General features: G+C 51.1%; 3 protein-coding genes across 3 annotated transcripts; all 3 read left to right on the top strand.

Moving 5' to 3' along the window:
- Positions 1 to 316: 316 nt before the first annotated feature.
- Positions 317 to 940, top strand: LOC311119051 (histone H1-like; the record flags this gene model as incomplete). The annotated part of the gene is made up of 1 exon (XM_084193805.1): positions 317 to 940. One exon carries the CDS (start codon positions 317 to 319, stop codon positions 938 to 940), a length of 624 nt encoding a protein of 207 aa, XP_084049931.1.
- Positions 941 to 1,759: 819 nt separating this feature from the next.
- Positions 1,760 to 2,146, top strand: LOC311119050 (histone H2A; the record flags this gene model as incomplete). Its single annotated transcript, XM_084193804.1, has 1 exon — positions 1,760 to 2,146. The coding sequence occupies one exon, from the start codon at positions 1,760 to 1,762 to the stop codon at positions 2,144 to 2,146; it is 387 nt and encodes a 128-aa protein (XP_084049930.1).
- A 7,374-nt stretch (positions 2,147 to 9,520) lies between these two features.
- LOC311119052 (histone H3.2) lies at positions 9,521 to 9,931 on the top strand (the record flags this gene model as incomplete). Its single annotated transcript, XM_084193806.1, has 1 exon — positions 9,521 to 9,931. The coding sequence occupies one exon, from the start codon at positions 9,521 to 9,523 to the stop codon at positions 9,929 to 9,931; it is 411 nt and encodes a 136-aa protein (XP_084049932.1).
- Between the last annotated feature and the right edge of the window lie 5,069 nt (positions 9,932 to 15,000).

Genomic DNA, 15,000 nt, shown 5'->3' with positions numbered 1-15,000 from the left:
CCCTTCCGCGGCCCACATGACTTTATTCTGAACGGAGACAAGTCTGCTCGCTGGGCCGTTCGCTTTTGGAGCAAAAACACGGCTCCGTCGGTGACTTTTGGGCCGATATAGGCGAACAGAAAACACAAGTGAAAGAGCATTTGGCCAGCCCAGAGAAGCCGAGCTGGTTGGCTTGAGTCTACATGGTTCTCATGTCGCGTTTAAGGCCAGCCCCCTGCTCGGTGTGGAGCTTCAATAGCGCAGAACAGCGTCTACAGCAAACTACTCCTCGCAGACCGTGTGTGTGTGTGTGTACCGGACCAAACGACAGACAGACATGGCAGAAGTCGCACCAGCACCCGCCGCCGCCGCGCCGGCAAAGGCACCCAAGAAGAAGGCAGCAGCCAAGGCCAAGAAAGCGGGACCCAGCGTAGGCGAGCTCATCGTCAAGGCTGTGACCGCTTCCAAGGAGAGGAGCGGCGTGTCCCTGGCCGCACTCAAGAAGACGCTGGCGGCAGGCGGCTACGACGTGGAGAAGAACAACTCCCGCGTCAAGATCGCAGTCAAGAGCCTCGTCACCAAGGGTACCCTGGTCCAGACCAAGGGCACCGGTGCATCCGGCTCCTTCAAGCTCAACAAGAAAGCCGTCGAGGCGAAGAAGCCCGCCAAGAAAGCCGCAGTCCCCAAAGTAAAGAAGGTGGCCGCCAAGAAGCCCGCCGCGGCGAAGAAGCCCAAGAAGGTAGCAGCCAAGAAGGCCGTCGCCGCAAAGAAGTCCCCCAAGAAGGCCAAGAAGCCCGCTACACCCAAAAAGGCCGCCAAGAGCCCCAAGAAGGTGAAGAAGCCCGCCGCAGCGGCCAAGAAGGCAGCCAAGAGCCCCAAGAAGGCTACAAAGGCAGCCAAGCCCAAAGCCGCCAAGCCCAAGGCAGCCAAGGCCAAGAAGGCAGCCCCCAAGAAGAAGTAAACCTATTACAAACAGTGTTCTACTCGACACATGTTGTACCACAAAAGGCTCTTTTAAGAGCCACCCACCTCTTTCCATAGAAAGCGCATTGATTTCCATGTACTACCTGTCGTGGAAAAGAAATTACGCACACTAGGCTACTTTTACGCACACAACATTGTCCCACTCTGGGTGTGTGCGAAGGGAGAGGCATATAATAGAGGGCCAAAATGGCTCAGAAATTCGACCTCACGAGTGCACCCTCACCAGCCATTTTTATATATGAGCCACTGGGCTATTCCCGTTCAGAGGCAGGCTGCTGTGATGTGTTACAAGTGCCATGTAATAACAATAACAATACTATAGTGGCTTCGAATTGAAACTCACGAGTGCACCCTCAACAGACATTTTTATATATGAGCCACTGGGCTATTCCCGTTCAGAGGCAGGCTGCTGTGATGTGTTACAAGTGCCATGTAATAACAATAACAATACTATAGTGGCTTCGATTTCAAACTCAAGAGTGCACCCTCACCAGCTGTTTGTTTCCCATTTGGAGAGAAATAATGTGTGGATGTCATTTCGGACATTTTGGCGCTCACGCGAAATGACACAAAGTAACAAAGTCGGAGGGAAACAAAGTAGCCTCTCACTCGCTGCCTGTGGGTGGGAACCGGCTTAGGGCTGTCTGTCTGTCCATCTGTCTGTCCCTCGCTCCAATTGGATAAGGCCACACCGGCCCGGTGGCCAATCGTTGCCTCTTGTGGCGAGGTATATGTACGGCTCTCGAAGTGGCGAGCGGCTCATTCAGACTTTCTGTGACTTTCTCAAGCTACCAATATGAGCGGAAGAGGCAAAACCGGAGGCAAGGCCAGGGCGAAGGCAAAGACCCGTTCATCCCGTGCTGGCCTCCAGTTCCCCGTGGGCCGTGTGCACAGGCTGCTGCGCAAAGGCAACTACGCCGAGCGTGTGGGCGCTGGCGCACCAGTCTACCTGGCCGCCGTACTCGAGTACCTGACTGCTGAGATCCTGGAGTTGGCCGGCAACGCTGCCCGTGACAACAAGAAGACTCGTATCATCCCCCGTCACCTGCAACTGGCCGTCCGTAACGACGAGGAGCTGAACAAACTGCTCGGCGGTGTGACCATCGCTCAGGGTGGTGTGCTGCCCAACATCCAGGCAGTCCTACTCCCCAAGAAGACCGAGAAGGCAGTCAAAGCCAAGTAAATTCGCTACTGCGACTTCAACTTGACTACTCAACCCCCAAAGGCTCTTTTAAGAGCCAACCACCTAGCTCTCCAAAAGCGCAAAGTACCTTTCTATGACCGCAATACATTGAGTGGGTGTATACACAACTATTTCGACATTCTGTGCCCACATGAGGCCTTGCATGAACAACAACACCTACTTGGTCTCATTTGCCATAGCAGGCTAGCATTAGATGATACGTGCCTATAAGTTCTATATCGTGGAGCTCCGCCCCATAGGGGAGCTATGCTCCTAGTGGTTTACCCTCTGCCCTAGGGCAGAACAGCCTGAAGCAAATTTATGCACACACCTACAGCCAATAGGAGTACAGGTGTCCCTATATAAGGAACCCCGTTCCCTCAATCTGCCTCCCATTATCTTCAGCGACTGGACTAGAATTGAAGAAGCCATAGAAGACTCAGGAAGATCTCGTCGTTGATATCCAGCCATCAACGTCTTCCTACAATGAGCACACCAAGCTTACCCATAGGGTAAGTATTTAACAAAAGCTCTTTTCAGAGCTCAATGTCGCTGTTCCCCTTGGCGGCTGTCACCCCCCCCCCCGACATATGTTTCGTGGGTTGAGGGACACAGCATGCCAGGGACGGCCTCATTAATCCCCCACTATGCGCCAGCTGCGCCCTCCTTTTTTGAAGGAGTGGAAGCAGCGTTGGGCATTTTTAGGGAGGATATTCCTCTTGAGGATGTGCTATCAATGTTAGTCTCAGCTCTGAGGCATCATCTGAAGGCACTGACTCAGGAGATGACAGGGCTATTGGGGAAGAAATGAATATTCTATTGGAACAATTCATTACACTGACCCAGATGTTTAACACCCCTTTTCCTTCAGGAAATTGTGAGGTCATTACATCCCTGGATGATGACGCCACAGCCTCTCTGTGCTCTGAATTCTCAGGTCTCATTGAGTGGGCTGCTAAACAGCGGGAGATTAAGCTGCCCCCCATTCCCTCCAACCCGGAAGTGGATATGAGGAAGGGCGGCCGTTACTCTCGCTACAGCTTGGCGTCAGACGGCGGCCTCCAGCAGCAAGGGAGCGGGCCTCGCCCCCCCCTGCAGCGCCAGAGGTGCCGGCGAGAGAGGTCATTAAAGCGTCATCCTGGCATCACCCGAAGGGCGGCCAGAAGAGACGCCGTTTATGACAGGCGAGGGGGAGAGAACGGAAGACGGCACAGCGCCTGCTGTGACCGAGCCCACTGTCCCCCCCCCACTCTACCGTTGAGTGTATGGAGGAGAATGTTTTTTGTTGATGTGTGTAATAAAGAGTTGGCTCTACTTGACACTGTCAAGAAAGAGCCCCTTTTCCATAATACATCCGAGAGCGTTCGACCTTCCTCACTCTCGCTCTCTCTCTTACCACTATGAGTGCAGCTCAGCCCACCATGGTGCGTTGCTGAATGCACACATAAGGCAGGTATATAAAAGGTATTAAGTGTACCTTATAGGACCTCACTTTACAGACTCCTAGGAGTGCCGTAGTGAGTGTCTCACATAGCAGGCTGCAGTCTCAGCCAGATAATGGCATGATGACGCGACCGCTATCCGGGACGGCGCTCTGTCTCAGGCTAACGCCTCAGTCAGTGCAGTTCAGACCCGTGCTGCGTTCACGGAGGGCCTGATTACTACGGTTACGGGCGTAACCACGTATCGGCGCCCCCGTTTCTCTCAGAACGCGCTGATAATAACCACATTGGGGGTGGCGCACTATCACAGACTAAGGTCTCTGTTAGTACGACCCAGACCCATGCTGCGTTCAAGAAGGGCCCGATTACCACGGTCACGAAGGTGCCCAGTGTATCGGCGCCCCCACCTTTTCCTGAACGCGCCCAGGTTCACCACACTGAGTGTAGTTCAGCCCACCAGAGGTGCAGAGCTGAACGCACACAGGAGGTGAAAGGAGGAATAATACCTAGACGCCGTCTTGGTTTATCTCAAAGAGACCTCACATTACAGACTCCAAGGAGTACTGTAGTGAGTGCCTCTCATAGCAGGCTGCAGTCTCAGTCAGGAGACATGATGACGCAGCCGCTAGTTGGGGATGGCGCACTATCGCAGACTAAGGTCTCGGTTAGTGCGATTCAGACCCATGCTGCGTTCACGGAGGGCCCGATTACCACGGTGACGAAGTTTCCCAGTGTATCGGCGCCCCCACTTCTTTCTGAACGCGCTAATACTCACCACACTGAGCGTAGTTCAGCCCACCAGAGGTGCAGAGCTGAACGCACACAGGAGGTGAAGGGAGGAAAGATACCAAGACACTGTCTTGGCTTATCTCAAGGATACCTCACATTCAGCAGGCAGCTGTCTCTGTCCCAATGTGACATGAAGACGCAGCCGCTAGCCGGGAATGACGCCTTGCTGCAGGCTAATGCCTCAGTCAGCGCAGATCAGACCCGTGCGACGTTCACGGAGAGCGGGAATACCAGGGTTACAGGTATAACCAAGGTATGGACGCCTCCGGCTTATTCTGAACGTATCAATGCCCATGGCTCTGAGCGCAGCTCACCACACATTGAGTGTGTCGTTGAACAGCCGCTTAAGACCAGTAAAGAGGCATTGTGGCACCACCGTGTGGTATCAGTCAGAGATCACACCTTTCAGATTCTGTTGAGCTCTGTAAAGGATAAGTCTCATGCTAAGCGGCAGTCTCAGTCAGACAATGACATGATGACGCAATCGCTTTCCGGGAAGAGCGCTCTGTCTCAGGCCAGTACCTCAGACAGTGCAGTTCAGACCCGTGCTGCGTTCACGGAGGGCAAGATTACTGGAGTTACGGTCGTAACCAACGTATCAAAGCCCCCGACTCACCCAGAACGAGCTGATGTGTCCTCTCCCTTTCAAAGGGGGCCCGCATTGGGCTATTCCACCAACCCAGTGCTGGGGAATAGCGGCGGCGAGGGCCATAGAGGAATACAGGTCCTTCCTACTGGACGCACCACAGCTTCGTGCGCACCCGCTTTCTCTGCATTGCTGGCAGTGGCGTCGAAGCTGTACCCTCTCACGCTGGCTAGAACAGACGTTAGAGAAGGGTTATGCCCTCCAATTCCACCGGACCCCACCCCCGTTTCGGGGAGTGGTGGAAACGGTGATGAAAACGCCGGACAAAGTAGCCGCTCTGATGTCAGAGATCACGGAACTTTTGGCGAAGGAGGCGGTCACAGTAGTTCCCCGAGAGCAAAGGAACAAAGGGCTCTATTCGCCTTATTTCCTAGTGCCCAAAAAAGGACGGGGGGAGTGAGGCCGATTTTGGATTTACGCATTCTAAACGAAAGCATAACCAAACGGCCCTTCCGAATGCTGACGACAAAACGTCTACTGGAATGTGTCCAGAAGGGAGACTTTTGTACAAGCATAGACCTAAAGGACGCATACTTTCATGTGCCGATTCAATCTCGCCACAGAAAGTTTCTGCGGTTCGCCTTTCAAGGGGTGGCGTACGAGTTCACGAGGATGCCGTTTGGGTACGCCCTGGCACCTCGAACTTTTTCCAAATGTGTGGAGGCGGCATTGGAACCGCTGCGTCGTCAAGGGATAAGGATATTAGCCTACCTAGACGACCTGCTGGTTCTCGCCCCGTCAGCAGAGCTGGCGTTCATGCACACGACACAGACAGTGATTCATCTCACGCGTCTGGGGTTCGCTGTGAATTGGAAAAAGAGCGCACCCTGGCCCAGTCATCAGATAGTCTACCTGGGACTACAGCTAGACACTGTAATGATGAGGGCGCGAATTTCGGACCCTCGAAGGGCAGCATTGGTACTAGCCCTGAGGAAGTGTCGTCCGAATCACACAGTAACGGCGCTATCGATCATGTCACTTTTGGGTCTCATGTCGGCAGCCCACTCTGTGGTACCGCTGGGGCTTCTGCACATGCGCAGAACACAGCGGTGGTTCGCCCAACTAAGACTAGACCCAGTGCGTCAACGTCATCGGTTGGTGGTGGTTCCTCTCTCGCTAAGAGCAGACCTGGACTATTGGAGGAACCCGTGCGTTCTCACGCACGGAGTCCCGATGGGCAAGGTGTCATCCTACATTCCAGTGTATACAGATGCCTGTCTAACTGGATGGGGAGGGACATGTCAGTCTCAAGCGATAGGTGGTGCATGGCCTCAATCAGGTCGGCACATAAACCTCTTGGAGTTGGAAACGGTTCGACTGGTTCTGAACCACTTCGCGTCTACCCTTCGGGGTCGCGATGTGTTGGTTTGGTCAGACAACCGGACCACAGTAGCTCACATAAATCGCCAGGGAGGGGTCAGGTCTCCTGCCCTCCACAGGGCGGCAGAGGAATTGTGGCTGTGGGCTCACAAGCACCTTCGCTCGTTGAGAGCAGCGCACATTCCGGGCTACTTGAACGTAGGGGCAGATCTCATGTCAAGAGGGGGTCCTCGAGACGACGAGTGGTGTCTGCACCCAGACATTGTTCTCCAAATTTGGAAACAATTCGGGAGAGCCGAGGTGGATCTGTTCGCGTCACGTGTGAACGCGCAGTGTCCCCTATGGTTCTCCCTGAGACAACAGGACGAGCCGCCATTGGGAAGAGACGCGTTCGCGCACTGCCCGTGGCCGAAAGTTCTCCTGTATGCATTCCCTCCGCTGTCTTGCATTCTCCCACTGCTAGCCAGGGTGAGATCAGAGGAGCTAACAGTGATACTGATAGCGCCCGATCGCCCGGGGGCTCCGTGGTTTGCAGAGATGAGTCAGATGTTGATTGTGCCACCTTGGACAATTCCACATCGACGAGACGCGTTGAGCCAGGCGGGAGGCTCGATAGGGCAGTGGCCCATAATCGGTCAACCACTGAAGGCTTGGTTCCTGAACGGGACAGGTTGAGGCGCCGTGGGTTATCTGATGCAGTGATCAGAACCATACAGAGCGCTAGGGCCAGTTCCACTTCCAGGATGTACACGAGCAGATGGAATGTTTTCTCACAGTGGTGTAACACACAGGACGTAGACCCCATGAGCTGTCAGGTAGAGAGTGTGCTCTCATTCCTGCAGTCTATGTTTGATAAGCAGAAATCGCCCTCCACCATTCGAGTGTTTGCAGCGGCAATTTCAGCTGGTCATGAAGGGTTTAACGGGAAAAACCTGTTTAGTCATCCATTAGTGAAACGTTTTTTATTGGGAACGCGACGGCTTAGGTCAATGCCTAGAGCTACGCTGCCCCGATGGGATTTGGCTTTGGTTCTCGAAGCGCTATGTAAGTCGCCGTTCGAGCCATTGAATCAAATACCCCTCAAAATGCTGTCTATCAAGACGGCGCTGTTGCTCGCCTTGACTACCGCTAAGCGGGTCAGTGATTTGAGTGCACTGTCGACGAGACCCGACTGCCTTGCCATTAATGGCGATTTGAGCAGAGCGGTGTTACGTCCCAACCCGGCATTTGTGCCGAAGGTTATTAACAGTGCATATAGATCACAGACCGTGGAATTGTGGGCTTTTTATCCCCCTCCCCATGGGGAGAGGAGTGAGAAAAAGCTTCATTGTCTGTGCCCAGTACGCGCTTTGGCGTGTTACGTTGAGCGCACAGCAGCGATTAGGTCATCGCCTCAGCTGTTTGTGTGTCACGGTGCGGCTGCATTGGGTAGACCACTTTCAAAACAGCGATTGTCTCATTGGCTTTGTGAAGGCATTGAGACGGCGTACGAGGCGGCGGGGCAACAACCGCCTCAGGGTATTAAAGCGCATTCCACTCGTGGAGTAGCAGCTTCTACTGCCCTCTTCAGAGGTACAGAGGTAGTGGATATTTGTAGAGCGGCGTCTTGGTCGACACCGTCTCCTTTTATTCGTTTCTATCTGTTGGATATGTCTTCTAACTCTTTGGCTCGATCTGTACTCAGCGTGGCTGAAGGGAGATCTTGAGAATGAAACAGAGAAAGAAAGCAGGATTGTGACCATGTTCATAAATCCGCTTTTATTAGAAGGAACATATTATGGCACGTTTTTCCAACTCTTTAGCTCGGTCGGCATTCAGCAGAGCTGAAAGGCGATTTTGAGCTAAAAAGGAGAGGACAGAGCAGGACCTTGGACAGGTTCCAATCAGGTCCGCCTTGGTTAGGAAAACGTGTTATGTCAAGAATAGGCTTTTCAACTTTCAAGCTCGATTGTACTCAGCATAGCTGAAAGAGAATCTTGAGCTAGAGGAAAGAGAAGCAGGACGATAGACAGGTCTCTATCAGGTCCGCTTCGGATGAAAGGCTATCTGTGGCATGTCTCTTGACTCAGGGTCAGTACATAGAGACATGTATTGAACTGACAGAATGTGAGGTCATCTATCTGATTCAGATAGTATGACTTTTATATTTTGTTCCTGCCTACTAATCTATGGGTTCCATAGAGTGAGTAAGGCGGTCTGTTGGACACTTAATGTAGAGTGACTGATGTCATTACATTAGTGGACGATAGTGTTGTCACAGAATATTGAGGCACGGCTAGCTGCTGGTACAGATTAGCACGGCGTCTATTCTGATGATCTGCCCACTAGCCATTGGCATTGCCATTGAGCTAGATGGGGCGGGTCTATAACCGATGACGCGGTATATTGTGACGCCCGGGTGGGTTTTTTAGTCGCAGTACTGCGGGAATCGGTTGCAGCCATTGCTGGGCTTGACCTTTTTTGATTTTTTAATGGAAAGTGTTAGGCTCGGCAGGGAGTACATTTTGGAGCGTTTCGCTCCGCCTTAAACCACTAGGAGCATAGCTCCCCTATGGGGCGGAGCTCCACGATATAGAACGATTAGTTACCGGAGTGTAACTCCAGTTCTATGAGTGGAGCGGAGCCCCATAGGACTTAAGGCCCTACCGACCCTCTCTAGTCTCGCTGAAGATAATATCTCGGGAGGCAGATTGAGGGAACGGGGTTCCTTATATAGGGACACCTGTACTCCTATTGGCTGTAGGTGTGTGCATAAATTTGCTTCAGGCTGTTCTGCCCTAGGGCAGAGGGTAAACCACTAGGAGCATAGCTCCCCTATGGGGCTCCGCTCCACTCATAGAACTGGAGTTACACTCCGGTAACTAATCGATGTCACTCTTGACTTTGGCGACTATTATTGCGCGTAAAGGGCCGGCGGCGTCCTATTGCGCATAAAGGGCCGGCGGCGTCCTATTGCGCGTAAAGGGCCGGCGGCGTCCTATTGCGCGCGCACCGGGAGTTTGAGTTTTGGAGAGGCCGGGCCTCCCGTCCAATGGCCAACGGAGGAAAGGAAAGGCCTGCGAAACGGGCCAATCGGGGTGGTGGGGAGATGGTGTCCAATCAGCAGGCGCCACTGCCGGCTTTATAAACTTCACATAGGCATTTCGAGGCTATACTCCCGACTGTCAGAGCAGCGCCATGGCCAGAACCAAGCAAACCGCTCGCAAATCCACCGGTGGCAAAGCCCCCAGGAAGCAGCTCGCCACTAAGGCTGCTCGCAAGAGTGCCCCGGCCACCGGCGGTGTGAAGAAGCCTCACCGTTACAGGCCCGGCACCGTGGCTCTGAGAGAGATCCGTCGTTACCAGAAGTCCACTGAGCTACTCATCCGCAAGCTGCCCTTCCAGCGCCTGGTGCGAGAAATCGCCCAGGACTTCAAGACCGACCTGCGCTTCCAGAGCTCCGCCGTGATGGCCCTACAGGAGGCTAGCGAGGCTTACCTGGTCGGCCTGTTCGAGGACACCAACCTGTGCGCCATCCACGCCAAGCGGGTGACCATCATGCCCAAGGACATCCAGCTGGCCCGCCGTATTCGCGGAGAGCGCGCATAAATGAGGATGACCTGAACTCGAATATCCCCCAAAGGCTCTTTTAAGAGCCACCTCCATATTTCCATCAAAAAGGCACAATTGTTCCATGTATACACGCACCTCTACATTAGCCACCATGTATGTTGTTCACTAACACGTCTAAAAGCTACGTATTGCACCTTTTTAGTTGCCTGAAGTCTAGCTTCAATGTTTGTGTGTGTATATACACAACCATCTGGCATCATCCACTTCCTTTGAACTATATAGTAACACAGTAAAATGCTTTACAAAGGAGGGGAAAAAGAAACGAGTGATAATATAGGCCGAATAGTAACAAGAATTGTGTTCAGATGAATAATTGACACTATTAGTTGTGTGTAATAATAGCCTTGCATGCAGTCCAGAAAAAACATTGCATGCCAACTTACTTTGAAAGTCCCATGTTGCAGTGCTGCTGAGAGACTCATGCAGAGGCCCAAACTTTACAGTGGAGCACGGAGCCCATCTTGTGGTTAAATGTGGGTACTGCACCTCATGGTGATTCCCTTTCAGCATTTGCTCTTTAGGCCAGCGTTTCCCAAACGCGGTCCTGGGGTCCACAAGGGGTGCGCGTTTTGCGTTTTGCCCTAGCACTCCACAACTGATTCTAATACTCCCAACTTGATGATGATGAGTTGATTATTTGAATCAGCTGTGTAGTGCTAGGGCAAAAACTCCCAAAACGTGGCCCGAGTTTGGGAAACCCTGCTTTAGGCTAATACTAGCCTATTAGGATGACTTGGTTGGATCGCTTTAATGGCAACTGCTGAACTCTGGTTTCACTAATTACTTGTCCCAGGTCACCATTATGAATCCAATAGCAAAACAAATGTTTCAAAATTGCTCAATAGTGAAAAAAGGCCAGGAAACGATGGGTTCTCAGCAATATTTCACCAACAACCAATCACTATTCACGCATAGACATTAGGATCATCAACAAATATTCCTAAGTCATACTACAAAAGGGTTGTAACGAAATGGATTTGTCTGTTCAATGCAAGTTCAACGTCAAAGAAAAAGTGCATCACCACAACAAACTTGTCTTTAGATACACTGTAAAAAATGACTTTGTGGAATGTACTCAAGCTATTACAGTCAACAAAAGCACACGTCATATTGTTGAGTAGATCTTTTTGCTTGTTTTTATGAGTAGATAAGCTTGAGTAAGTTGAGTTGATGTGGTCCAATACATTGAGTAAAGATGATAGAGACGTAAAAAGGATTATATTACGTTGATTCGACTCAAATAGACATTGTGTTATTTTACCTGAATGATTCATCCTATTATGTATTTAGACCAACTTACTTTGGATTTCACTCAATCACATCCCTTAAGAGAAAAGGTATCCGGACACCGGGAATCCATTCATTTAAACATCAACGGTTTGCAAAACATCTGTTATCATGAGTTGACAAATTACGGAATTGCAATCAACACTGCAGGTAAATCCTGATTGCTGCAGGTAGGCAACACCGTAGAAATAGGAACTACAACACTAACAACAAGTGACATTTACTCCTGATGTACTGACTGACCTGTTGCAACCTCTACAACCACTGTGCTTATTATTTGACCCTGCTGGTCATCTATGAACGTCTTGGAGAAAAATGTGTGAAACCACTGCCTATATGAGGAGCTGTCGTTGTTTGTTTTATTACCACATACGTATGGAAATTGCACCGGTTGAGAGATGATGGCTCTCTTGTGCCTACGGTGAAGGGTACTTCTGATCCAGCAGGTGGTGCTAAGATCCCTCCCTATATGACTTGAATGATGAGTTGATTTATTCCTTATAGCTCCTAATGATTTTAAGGCCAGTGTTGGCAAACATTACTTGTGCTCCAGCAGGTGGCCATGACATCCCTCCCTATATGACTTGACTGACCAGTTAGTTGATGGACTCCTTATAGCTCCTAATGATTTTAAGGCCAGTGTTGGCAAACATGACTTCTGCTCCAGCAGGTGGCCATGAAATCCCCCCCTATATGACTTGACTGACCAGGTAGTTGATGGACTCCTTATAGCTCTTAATGATCTCAAGTGTCTGTGTTTTTATGTGGTTAGGAGTTTTGCTCACTGCGTGTCCCCCTTCCATTTCAGTGTTTCCCAACTCCAGCGGTAGAGTAGCCTACCCCCAACAGGACCCATTTTTCTTGTAGGCCTGGACAGCCACAGCTGATTGAACAACCTGTCACCTAAATTACCAAGTCCTCAATGAGTAGAATCAGGTGCAACAACAACAACAACAACAACAACAACAACAACAATATGAGGAGAGGGACACAGTGTACTAGCTGATCTCCCAGTTGTCACAGTTTGGCCTTGTGTTCCACATAGCCTATATCAGTATTTGAGTATGTTTCCCGCGCACGTTAGTTGCTTTCACGTCATCTTTGAAATCGCTCCTCCCTAGTCCCCTAGAACGAGCGCCCTCCCCTTTGCAACGCCTCCGAACATATAACAGAGGCGCGCTTTCTGTGCCGCCGGCCTCAATCAGGTCGACCAAACGCAGATAATAGCGCACCGCGCACCGGCGCTGAAGTCATTCATTCACTTGAACTCAACTAGCGAACACACCATGTCCGGAAGGGGCAAAGGCGGCAAGGGACTCGGAAAAGGAGGCGCCAAGCGTCACCGCAAAGTTCTCCGCGATAACATCCAGGGAATCACCAAACCCGCTATCCGCCGTCTGGCTCGCCGCGGCGGCGTGAAGCGTATTTCCGGTCTGATCTACGAGGAGACCCGCGGTGTCCTGAAGGTGTTCCTGGAGAACGTGATCCGTGACGCAGTCACCTACACCGAACACGCCAAGAGGAAGACCGTTACAGCCATGGACGTGGTCTACGCTCTGAAACGTCAGGGACGCACCCTGTACGGTTTCGGCGGTTAAACCCACTCTCTTCGGAACCTCAACACCCCGACTCGAACCCAAAGGCTCTTTTAAGAGCCACCCACATCCGCTTAAAATGGGCCCATTCCATGTAGTGTTATATATAACAACAAATGTTTAGTATGCAATTTAGTAAGAAAGTATGAGCCACTTCGAGTGGACAGGGAGTATTAATTAGAGGATTCTAATGTCCCGTCCACTTTTAGCGCACAGAGGGAGGCCTATATCTGACAGTGGCAAAGTGTAAGAACGTTATTATTTTGGGTCAAGCAATAGTGGAATTTGGACAACATAAAGCCACCACGAGTCGGTAGACGTGGCTCGAAAAGAGGGGGACTGCGCGCACACACACACACACAGTCCAAAATGGGAGCCCTATGTCTGACGGTGCCAAAGTGGGCAATTTTATCACCAGCATTATTTGGCACAACAATCGTGCCATTTGGACACCTATTAAAGCCCCCCTTTTGAAACACACAATTCCCCATCGGTCACAGAGCATAGACTATAGAGAGGAGGGAGGGAGGGAGGGAGGGAGGGAGCAAGCAGGGGAGTGTCTACGGCCGCTGACTTTGCTTAGCTTCCTCTTCATAAGACGGGTAAGCGCCCTTCACCCCCTCATTCGTTTCTGAGAAGCAACGAGACATCATCATGCCCGAGCCAGCAAAGTCAGCGCCCAAGAAGGGCTCCAAGAAAGCCGTCACCAAGACCGCAGGGAAAGGCGGCAAGAAGCGCAGAAAGTCCAGGAAGGAGAGTTACGCCATCTACGTGTACAAAGTCCTGAAGCAGGTCCACCCCGACACCGGCATCTCCTCCAAGGCCATGGGAATCATGAACTCCTTCGTGAACGACATCTTCGAGCGTATCGCCGGAGAGTCCTCTCGCCTGGCCCACTACAACAAGCGTTCTACCATCACCTCCAGGGAGATCCAGACCGCGGTACGCCTGCTACTCCCCGGTGAACTTGCCAAACACGCCGTGTCCGAGGGCACCAAGGCCGTAACCAAGTACACCAGCTCCAAGTAAACAGCGCATTTGGACTGCTCTACTAACCCAAAGGCTCTTTTAAGAGCCACCCACTCTGTCAGTAAAAAAAGCAATTCCATCGCCACCGAATGAATGCGTAGGTAGGCTGCGTTACATTGTACGACCGCGGTTACATTGTATCATTGTTTAATGGGCGGCGCGCGCCTGCTCAGAGAGCGGCTACATTGTATCATTTCCCCTGGCCGTTCCAGCGTAGGGGTTTAGCGCGCCTTTTTTGGTGTCTTTGCGCGCTGAATAGTAACCCATGTTTGTCGGGCTCCATTCCAGGTGAAGGCAATGTAAAATGGCACCATTTGACAAAGGGTGTAAATAAATAAATCAAAAAGGCAGTAAGTTGGGTTTGATTGGAAAGAAATTCCTTTTATCATCTAATGAGCAGATAGTCATTTTGAGTTGACTTCCTGAATCGGTAGGACAAGGATGGAGTGAATGGATGCTCAATCATTGGACTATACCCTAATGATGTGAACGAGAATGATGATGGCAAGAATAAAAAGGTGGTGAATAATATGAATGTATATTATATAGATATATATATATGAACGTAGCCCTTTTGGCCTACAGGTCATTTCCGGTCAAGGTCGCATCATCCATGTAGTCCCCTGTAGCTCAGTTGGTAGAGCACAGCGCTTACAACGCCAGGGTTGCGGGTTTGTTTCCCACGGGGGGCCAGTATGAAAATGTACGCACTCACTTACCTGTAAGTGGCTCTGGATAAGAGCGTCTGCTACATGACTCAAAATGTCCACGTAGTGTATTTTCCTTCCTACTACACTCACGAGGCAACAGGATAAAAGGCAGTGGCTTCCACGTGACAAAGTGGGGATATGAATGTGTCTGTAGGCCAAGTCACAGTATAACACAGTGAAGGAGTTAGTGAGTGTGATAGTCGTTGGAGCAGTAGTGGATTCCAATGAGAGAGAGAGTGAGTGAGAGAGAGACTGAGTGAGTGAGAGAGAGAGAGTGTGTGAGTGAATGAGAGAGAGAGAGAGAGAGACTGAGAGACTGAGTGAGTGAGAGAGAGAGAGTGTGTGAGTGAGTGAGTGAGAGAGAGACTGAGTGAGTGAGAGAGAGTGTGTGAGTGACTGAGAGAGAGAGTGAGAGAGAGACTAT

The sequence above is a fragment of the Coregonus lavaretus genome (genome assembly GCF_964263955.1).
Source record: "Coregonus lavaretus genome assembly, contig: HAP1_SCAFFOLD_8566, whole genome shotgun sequence".
NCBI classification, from domain to species: Eukaryota; Metazoa; Chordata; class Actinopteri; order Salmoniformes; family Salmonidae; genus Coregonus; species Coregonus lavaretus.
Note: the sequence above shows the minus strand (reverse complement) of the source record. Positions and strands in the feature narration are given on the sequence as shown.